This window comes from Cynara cardunculus (genome assembly GCF_001531365.2).
Source record: "Cynara cardunculus var. scolymus isolate 2C chromosome LG 13, CcrdV1, whole genome shotgun sequence".
Lineage (NCBI taxonomy): Eukaryota > Viridiplantae > Streptophyta > Magnoliopsida > Asterales > Asteraceae > Cynara > Cynara cardunculus.
The window spans coordinates 10,700,879-10,710,798 of record NC_037540.1 but is presented as its reverse complement, the minus strand read 5'-3'; the positions used below and the strand labels follow the sequence as shown (position 1 = coordinate 10,710,798).

The window sequence follows — 9,920 nt, the reverse complement described above, 5'->3', positions numbered from 1 at the left end:
CTGCAACAAACTTTTCAATAATATAGTAATTTTATAATCTATCTTCTTCATAACAAGTAATTTTATGATCTATCTTTTTTTTCTTTGAAGTATATAATATATATTTTATATACGGCAAATGCAACAAACAAACTCACATACCCTTCTCACCATTGGTGAGGTTTGAAACCTGACCTCCTAGAAGACAAAAGGCTCAGATATCGTTAGACCAAATGCCCTTTGATTTTATGATCGATCTTCTCCATAACATGTAAAATACTTCAATAAACTTTTCGATAAATTTATCTCAAAATTCATAGAAATTTTAATCTCTCATCATTTATTCATTATAGAATTTTTAAAAATTAAGTTAGGGGCCGTTTACCAAACGCTTATTTGGATAAGTGACACCAAGTCATTTTACTTTACCGTATGAATATGGTAAGGATCAAAAATCTTACCTGGTAAGAGCGAGACAATGACCACGAGTCTTACCCGGTAAGTGAGGGCGACAACTCTTACCACGGTAAGCGCTTACCAGATAAATTGTTGCGTACGATACCGTTTTAGTGGACTAAAATCTTATCCGGCAAGTAAATGATAGTGTTAAATTTACCGATAAACCTTTACTGGATAAGTGTTTGGTAAACGACCCCTTAATGTAAAAAAAACTCGAAGATCACTATTTTTTCCATTTGGTAAACTGTAATACAATCATTATCACTAAGCCCTTAGTTCCTTGAGGGAGGGAAACTTTGCTTCAATTGTACCAAGAGTAACATATGCAAACTCTTTGGAATTCACCCAAAAAAAGTCTATCAACGATTGGTTTGAGCTTGGCTCTAAAGGTCAAAAGTACCAGGAGGTTTCAGGTTCAAATCCAAAAAGGAATAAAAATCCCATCGTGGCCACGGAGGTTCAAATGCGATGACTCCGGGCTATCTACAAAGCAAGTAGTCGCCCTGGGATTAGTCGGCTCGTATATCAGGTTGGATATCCAGGTTAATAAAAAAAATCTATCAACGATTTGCATATGCGCCGAACCATCATTAAAAGATGAGTCTAGTGTTTGGTGCGGAATTAAATGAAGTGAGCTTCGAGAATCTACTCAATATTTATAAAGAGAATATCGAGTTGGATTTTAGTTTTGGAGCTTTAAGTTCACAATATGAGCTGAATTCAAGAGTTGTAGATTTTTATATGATTCCGCACTTAAACCAATTCACTTGAAGATCAAAATTTCATTGCTTTTGTAGATTTTTGGGCTTCACTTGAGGTCGTTTTTACCAGGTTTGAGCTTAGATTTAATTGATAGATTTTAGCAGTTTTCCTTTTCAGGTATAAGATAAGCATGTGGGAATTAGAGTCCTCCTCCATGTATAGTTTTCTTTTTATGATTATTTTACGCTATTTAAGCACGTGTACTTTAATGAAATAAAGTCAGATTTTTTGAATGAATCAAAACGTTTTTTTTATTGTTTTACATAATGCAATATGGTTAGTTCGGGTGAACTCGTTCTTGTAAGCGAGGGTTCGTTTGCAAGTTTGAGAGATTGTCTTTGTGGGTGGTGCGTCCAGTAAACATAGTCAATTGGTCTAGGTATTCCGATTGCGTTCTTGGTGGTTCGACGAGTACAGAGGTACTGTGGAGGTTTGCAATTGTGTGTGTTAAGTTTCGACTTTACATACGCATCAGTGTTGCATGTTGATAATGGATTGGTCGATTTCCATCATCGACCAACATCACTTTTTGTACTCTTTTCTTATTACATCAATAAAAAAAACATATTTGATGCATCGATAGAACATTAACGGTTTCAACAAAAGCAATATCAACGAAGTTAAGTAGACTTCTTGTTCACTTTAAGCAATAGGTCTCTATAGCGGATTCGATTACCCATTTTAATGTTTGTAACTAATAAAAACGTTCAAAACTTTTAGCATAAACCCGTAATAAGTTTTTGAATAAGCCACCTTTTTTATATCATTAATTTACCATCAAACAAACATGTATAGTTGTTGACCGAATAAGCTGTGAGACTCATTAAGCTGCTAACAAAGATCCCTTGATATTCTAATTCCTTGTCATATTCACCAGTAAACGTTTGGTAAATGACTCTTACATGTACATTTTTTTTTACCCAAACATATTTGACTCATTGCAAATAGTCATCATTCTTGTATTTTAACTTCAACGGTTTATCAATTTTAAATGTTATGTTGTTCATTTTATTATTAACATATTTCAATACATTTAATACTTCAACAAACTTTTAAAAAAAATACTGATTTAACGTACTATCCACTTTATAGTAAGTGAAAAATAGTAAACCTCTTTTCCCTCCAAAATACAAAATTTGAAGATTTCTTGTGTCGCTTCAAAATACAGATAAAATTATCTCATATCCTTTTTGTCCATTTGGTAAACTAAAATACAATCATTATTGCTACGGCCATAGTTCCTAGAGTGAGGAAAACTTTGCTTCAATGGAAACGAGAACAACGTATCCAAAGATTGAGGATATTACCTGATGGGTATAATAAAAACCAATAACCTGAGAGAGAAAATTCTTACAGTTATCCATTTTGATGACTGAGAATGTTACCTGATAAAGTAACAGACGATGATAGACTTTTATGGAGAAGTGCTTGATAAACAGCCCATAAATGTCGAATTTTGACCCAGTCATATGCGAGTTGTTGCAAACAATCATCATTCAACCACAAGAATGGTGCCTGGTTAGTTTAAGCTTGGCTCCAAAGGTCAAAAGTACCAAGAGGTTCCAGGTTCAAATCCAAACAGGAATAAAAATCCCCTTGTGGTCACGAAGGTTCAAATGCGGCAAGCCGGTGACTCCAGGCCATCTGAAAAGCAGGTGGTCTTCCTGGGATTAGTTGGCTCGCATAGCGGGTTGGATATCTAGATTAATCAAAAAAATCATCATTCTTGTATAAACACACCCACATAAATATGAATTAACAAATGTAATTGTGATTTTGTGTAAAACTTATTGAATATAATGGTATTGTAAAGAAAAGAAAAACAAACAAGAACAAATACAGCAATCTCTGCTATCTATTAAACAAAATCACAAATCTATTACAGATTACACTCACAGTGGCTTCATAGATACAAATCATGGTCTTGCCCAGTATTATCTTTCTTCTCTTCATCTAAAAATGTTCAAAACTAGATTAGGAAACGATCTCCAACTCACAACATAAGAAAAGGCAGATGAACAAAACAGCTCGCAGTGATGTAATCAGGTCTCAACGTCTCTTCCGGCGCTTGCTACGCTTGTGATCACTCTCGCTATCACTATCGCTATCGCTGCTTTCATCTGAGCTTGACGATCCAGATCCTGAACTAGAAGAATCTGAATCGTCTGACTCAGAAGCTGGCTTTTGTTGCATGATGAGACGCGGCATGTTCTTCAGATACTCTCTCAAGTTCTCTGTGATCCCACCGAGCCCAATGGATGTGAAAAAGTTGATTGAAAACCGGGTATTCTTGGGGTTGTCTCGTGGGAAGATGGATTCAAAATCCGCCTGCATCGTGGGCTCACTGAGACGCTCATTCAAGAGACCAATGCCGAGATGTTCAGACAGCTCCTGTACCATATAACATGGAAATCGGCCTTAGCAGCTTGTAAGATAGGCTTTCAGTTAAGGAACAAACAATCAATGAACTTTTTCATTTTCACCACACAGAAAAACACACATACAGATGAAAAGGTATGAATAACCAAACTAAACATATCCGATATATCCTACATTGCGTAGTCTAGGAAGGGTATGATGTATACGGACCTTCTTGTCTGACGGGCTTAACCCTCTTTATGGATCAAATTACAAATTATGTATGATGATGCAAGTTCCGCTTGTCCATATGCATTTACAGAATATCATAAGTACGGGATAAATGACCTTTTCCAGAAGCGTGTTTTGCAAAATGATCCTCTAGTGTATTTTTAAGTTTTTACGAGAGCAGACTGTTTTGAACCAGGGAAATGTCGGATGAACGTCATTGAGCTTTAAAAAAAATTAAAAGGTCATGCTCCTAATTGAAAACTCAAGTAAGATCATTTATCCAAAGAACCCATGATAGTAGCAATACTTGTAAGCATGCATCAGTAAAGGTGGTAGTGGTGTACGTGGGTCAAAATCTTATTGTATGTACATCAGGGTTTACATTCAGCCGTGTAATAATCAATCAATGAAAGATGTCAAATAGTATCAGATTTAGATATACGATGACAAGTCATGAAGACCGTAATCACTCACCTGGAAAAGAATCTTGATGAAAATTCGGGAAGAGGAAGTTGTGTCCTCCTCAGTCAGCCGAATATAAGCCAAAACATGCCAAGGCAAAGCATCAGTCCCAAGTAAATGTGCAAAAAACTTGGCCACGTTACGCAGCTTATTCGTCTCGAGTCTATGGATCATAGAGTATTGCTGCACAAAACATTTCTCAAAATTTTCTTGGTAGACTTTGTTGATCATACAAAACCGCTGTCCCAAAAGGCCATAGTAACGAAGGTAAGTTCTTTCCTGACTGCAGCACTCTAATAACATTATACACAGTTCCATCTGCATATACCACATAGCTTTGTCAATTTTCTGATTTTGTGAAATAATAGTACTTCAAATGATGATAAAAAAATTATAAAAACATTCAAGCTTAACAAGATGCCAAGAAAAAAAAATCCAGAAGCAGGAAATGAAGATCATACTATCCAAACACATTCTTAATTATTCACTTAAATGAAAAGGTTAAGTAAATAAAACAAAATATTTCCCATCTCTAAAAGATTCAGGATGTCATCCATTCCCTCATGCCATTCTTTCCATCGTCTACCCAAAAGATCAAACCACAGGCACAACCTCCCCTCCCTCTTACACGCCCACCAAATCCACCATATTTTTAACCCTCTGGCAAAAAGAAGACTTGAGAGAGAGAGAGAAATGAAAGATAATACAAAAGCATGCCTCATAAATATCCTAGATGACATGCATCAAAGAAACAAAGATGGGTAATACAATGCTGAAGGGAACCAGACAGGAATATATTGATAAATGTGCAGAAAATAGAACAAACTACCAATAATCGAAGTTAAGGAACAAATAAAGACCTATATCCAAGAGATAGAGCTATCCTAGATATCGGTCATATGGATGTTCACTGGGTAATTGCTGTTTGTAATAAAAAATACGCATGAGAATCCCATTCACATCCATCCTACTCATATACTCACAGAAATATGCAAATAAGAAAACTACCCTCTAATAACCAATTTAGGCCTATCAAATGCACAAGCAGAAGTTAGCATATCTCATTTATGAAATACTTCTTTCTTACCTCCTGTCCTGGCTCCAGTTTGATTTTCAGAAGTTTATGACCAGCTTCCTCAAAATCAACACTAGACATAATTGTCAAGTATATGGTTCTCCGGAGATTGACAAGATTTGTCTCTGTCTCATCCCTAATTCTCATCTGCTCCTCATCCTCTTCTTCCGAAGATTCATCTTCCTCGTCATCTGAATCCTCACCACCCTCTTCTTCTTCTTCAGATTCATCACCAAGAATGGTTTTCTTCAAGTCTTCATAGCGCTTTTCGTTCTCGATGAAACTAGGATCCAACTTGAAAATATCTAAAATGCACAAAAAAACCGTAAGACCCACATATTGTAACACTTGGAAAATAAACATTATCCATATATTTTTATGTACCTAAGGAAATCTCTGGATCGATCTTATCCAGAAGCGATACTTCATGTGTTAACTGATCTTCCAGCTCAACAAGGTCCAACTCTGGACGAACAGCTGGATGCCCCTGCATAATTAAACTCAGTAAGCAGGTGTAGCAGATTGAAAATATATAACTTATAAATGGTAACATAATGCATAACATGCCAATGCTCTAAAAGATTTTAACCTGAAACTTGGCCTTTCTGAGTGCAAAGAGACCTTCAATCAAGAACTGCACCCTTTTGTCTATCTCTCCCTCATGAAGAATTCCACGAAAGCGCTCAAAAATACCTGGATAAAACAAAGCATGAAATATGTCAAATAATGTCAATGACAATATGATACTGCATATGGTTGTAAAACCAGGTTCTAGTCATATGAAATAAAATGAATAAACGGACAATTGAGCTTATATTCTCAAAAGATAAGGGTAAAACAAAATGACAATAAATTAACTCACCATGCAAACCTCGGGGACTTAGATCCTGAAGTATGGATCCACATTCAGTAACAAAACCAACAGCAACCTCCACACTATCATCAGTTGGATTTTCTAACAGAGTTGTGAGTAGTTCAAGAGCAATAAGCTCATGAACTATCTGCTGGTTGACCAAATGGGCTATAAACTTAACCGCAGCAAGCAATTGAGGCTGCAAAAACACAAAAGACCAATGTAATCAAACACTAAGCAACCATTAAAACTCAATCTCACAAAAGATGAGAGATAAAACCAAGAGAGGAGAAAGAAGATAATGTGCACCTTGTCATTTCGCTTATATGCCCTTTGAAGCTGCAAAATAATCCTCCTCAGTAGAAGGTCTCCCACTTCAGGGAATTTGGTGTTTACAACTGCAACCAGCGCTGCAAAAACGTCTGTAAAACCAGGAGAAGCCATTTGGGACTTCATACAGGATCGACAAAATAGTCCTCTTCCCCTGATCAAATTTTCAGCAAACAACTCAGGGATGATATTCTTGATATTTGTTGCATTGACCTTGTTGACTAACCCATTTATACTCTTTCTTAATGCATCCCATGTCATTCTTTGATATTCCATGCTACTTTTATCTTGAACTTCATTCATCATACGAGCCAACTTAAATGGAGGAATGTAAACTCCTCCACTCTTCCCTAAGTTGGTCATGCTTTCTTGCATTTCGGCCAGCTTTTGAAACCGTGGGCCTTCATCCACCTTTGCATCCTTATTCCTGTCCCTTCTCCTCCTGTCCTTACTATCATCTTCATCATCACTCCTTCTATCCCTACCCTTTCTCCCTCTCTTCCTGATTTCACCATCTTCCTCATCACTCCTGCCCTCATGCTTTCCCTTTCTCCCTCTCTTCCTGATTTCACCATCTTCATCATCACTCATGTCCTCATGTTTTCCCTTTCTCCCTCTCTTTCTGATTTCACCATCTTCGTTATCACTCCTGCCCTCATGCTTTCCCTTCCTCCCTCTCTTCCTGATTTCACCATCTTCCTCATCACTCCTTTCCTCGTGCTTTTTCCCTGCTTTCCTAATTTCACCAACTTCTTCACCACTCTGATCATGTTCATCACTTCTTTTCCTGTCTTCACTCTTTTTCCTGTTGCTCCTATCATTACCATCTTCTTCATCACTCCTTATGTCCTTGTTCTTACCTCTTTTCCTCCTGTCTTCATCCATTTGCTTGTTCCTCCTATCATTACCATCTTCTTCATCACCCCTTAAATCCCTGCTCCTACCTCTTCTCCTGGCATTATCATCTTCAGCATCAATCTCTTTATCCTTGTTTCTATCTTTCCTCCATTTATCATTAGCATTTTCATCATCACTCCGTCCATCCCTGTTTCTATCTCTGCTCCTAGTATCATCCCTGTTCATATTTCTCCTCCTATCATCAGCATAACCAGCAGCATTCCTTTTATCCCCATGCCGATCTCTTCTCCTGTCGTTTGCATCTTCATCGTCACTCCTTTTCCTGTTCCTATCTCTCCTATCAATAACAACTTCATCATCAATCCTCCGATCCCTGTTCCTATCTCGGCCCCTCCTACCATTTATATCTTCCTCATCACTCTTGTTGATCCTTCTATCCTGACTATCACGTTCACTCCTAAACTTATCTCCATCTCTTCTCCTATATTTATGATCTTCATCGTCACTCCTATCTCCGTTTTTGTCCCTTTGTCTCTCCATTATTTCCTCAATGTCCCTGTCACTAAAACAATAGTGGAAATATGTCACTCAGTGGACAGAGTTGAATTTCAGTAGTATGAGGTTAAGATCTTCAATGAATAAGTACTCCAAACTCATATCAAACTAAAATTAAGATAAAATCTACACAAATCTACCATCAAACTCACTTGCAGTACCTTACAACTTTGCCATAAAAAAAAAAAAACCATATTTGACATCAAAACCATACAAGCAAATAACAAAGCCATTTAGTCCGCATATGCCCTCCTCAAATCAACCCCTCGGTGTACTGCTTTCTCTCTGTCTTTTGCCGTGCCCACCTCTATCTTATGTTAGATCAAAACAATCTAGCCAAATGGATAACCAACATTTTAAAGGAATAGGTGTTCCAATGTAGAAGTTACAACTCTCAGAATGTATGTTTTTTAAACTTTACTCACAAGGATTTCATTTCATACAAGGGCAATCCTAAAACTCCACATACCACACTACACCGATCAACATGAATATTAAAAAAAAAAAAAAAAAACTAACTACACACATGCAATCAGAGTCACAATTTTGGGAATTACATACCTAAAACTAGAAGGAATTAAAACCCATAGAAAGAAAGCTTCAACCGAGTTCGCATGGGGCTTTACTTGACGGGATGGAGTCAGAAATTTCCGGCAAGGTGGTCCTCTTACAAGTGTTTAGAACACTAAATAACACTTGCAGAAATCACTAGACCAATAGAACATACACTAAAAGAAACATACTTTTAAATTGGATCAAATGCCCGCAAAGCCGCTCGACGTGTTTTTAGCCGAATTTTGACTTCAAGGGATTTTTTAAGTTTTTTGGTTGATTCCAAGGGTTTTTTTCAACTTTTTTTCTTATTTCGAGAGACTTATTCGGTTTTTTGGGTTGATTTCGTAAAAGTTCTCAACTTCGATTTGATTCTAGTTATCTTTTACTTTTTCTTTTCTAGGTTTCTAATTTTGTTTCCTTGTACATCTAGGATTTTAGTACTAAATACAATGTTTTGCAAGTTAAAATTAACTAACCCAATTCAGAGAACCCTAGATGATTAAACAAACTAACATCAACAAGACAACAACTAAGGTTGAGAAAATTGAAAATAAAAGTTAGTAAATTAACATCAAATTAACATACATAAGGCAAATCTAGGGCAAAAATATAGGCCAGATAAAACTCAATTACTCAAATGTAAAAACTCAAAACAAACAAATAAATCATGTAAACAGATCAATATAAATCATGTAAACAAATCAATGAAATCATGTAAACATAATCGTATAACATTATAGCTAATAAATTTAGAGCAAATGACTAATAACAAATTTAGGGCAAAATGTTAAATTCGATTTAGATTTTGGGACAATACCTGAATGAGAGATTGAGAGAGTGACGGAGTGAGTGTGAGAGCCTAAGAGAGTGAGAGTCGAGACTGAGAGCTGGCGATTAATTTTGAGCGGCGGCGTCGGAGCCTGAGAGAGTGCGAATCGAGAGAACAGCGCTGCTGCGTAGAAGCAACGAGTCGGCGTTGTTTGTTTGAAATTTCGAACCCCTCCAGAGTCCATCCCCTATCTCATTTGGTGCTTTTTAAAAAATCAAAATTTACAGTTTTGGTCCTTCGATATCCCTTGAAATTAACATAGAAAAGAATCAGATTTGAAACCACATGAGTGATACTTGATTGGTTTGAGCTTGACTCCAAAGGTTAAAAGTATCAGGAGGTCTCAAGTTTAAATCCAATGAGAAATAAAAATCTTCTTGTGGCCACGGAGGTTCAAATGTAGTGACTATGGGCTATCTGTAAAGCAGGTAGTCGTCTTATGATTAGTCGGCTCGCATAACGGGTTGGATATCCAGATTAATAAAAAAATCATATTTCATTTGGTGCACCTTTACTTTTTAAATATCTCATAACATCCCTCAATTTTTAGCGTGCGCACGGACCCTGCTCCCGGGGTATTCTCTGAAAAAATACCCGTTCGTTAAAATGCTTAT

General features: G+C 36.7%; 1 protein-coding gene across 1 annotated transcript; it reads right to left on the bottom strand.

Moving 5' to 3' along the window:
* Nucleotides 1–3,037: 3,037 nt before the first annotated feature.
* On the bottom strand, nucleotides 3,038–9,481 carry LOC112525845 (pre-mRNA-splicing factor CWC22 homolog). The gene is made up of 8 exons (XM_025136136.1): nucleotides 9,295–9,481; nucleotides 6,489–7,929; nucleotides 6,189–6,378; nucleotides 5,916–6,019; nucleotides 5,711–5,813; nucleotides 5,339–5,631; nucleotides 4,264–4,569; nucleotides 3,038–3,591 (listed from the first exon to the last, which is right to left on the bottom strand). Exons 2-8 carry the CDS (start codon nucleotides 7,905–7,907, stop codon nucleotides 3,250–3,252), a joined length of 2,757 nt encoding a protein of 918 aa, XP_024991904.1. The 5' UTR covers nucleotides 7,908–7,929; nucleotides 9,295–9,481; the 3' UTR covers nucleotides 3,038–3,249.
* Nucleotides 9,482–9,920: the final 439 nt, after the last annotated feature.

Bases quoted from the DNA above. Each gene is read 5' to 3' on its own strand.
- LOC112525845 (XM_025136136.1), bottom strand. From the start codon at position 7,907: ATGGAGAGACAAAGGGACAAAAACGGAGATAGGAGTGACGATGAAGAT. The intron at 6,020-6,188 runs GTGAGTTAATTT...TGTTTTATCCAG, and splicing joins AAGTCCCCGAGGTTTGCATG to GTATTTTTGAGCGCTTTCGT. The intron at 4,570-5,338 runs GTAAGAAAGAAG...TGGTATATGCAG, and splicing joins AACTGGAGCCAGGACAGGAG to ATGGAACTGTGTATAATGTT.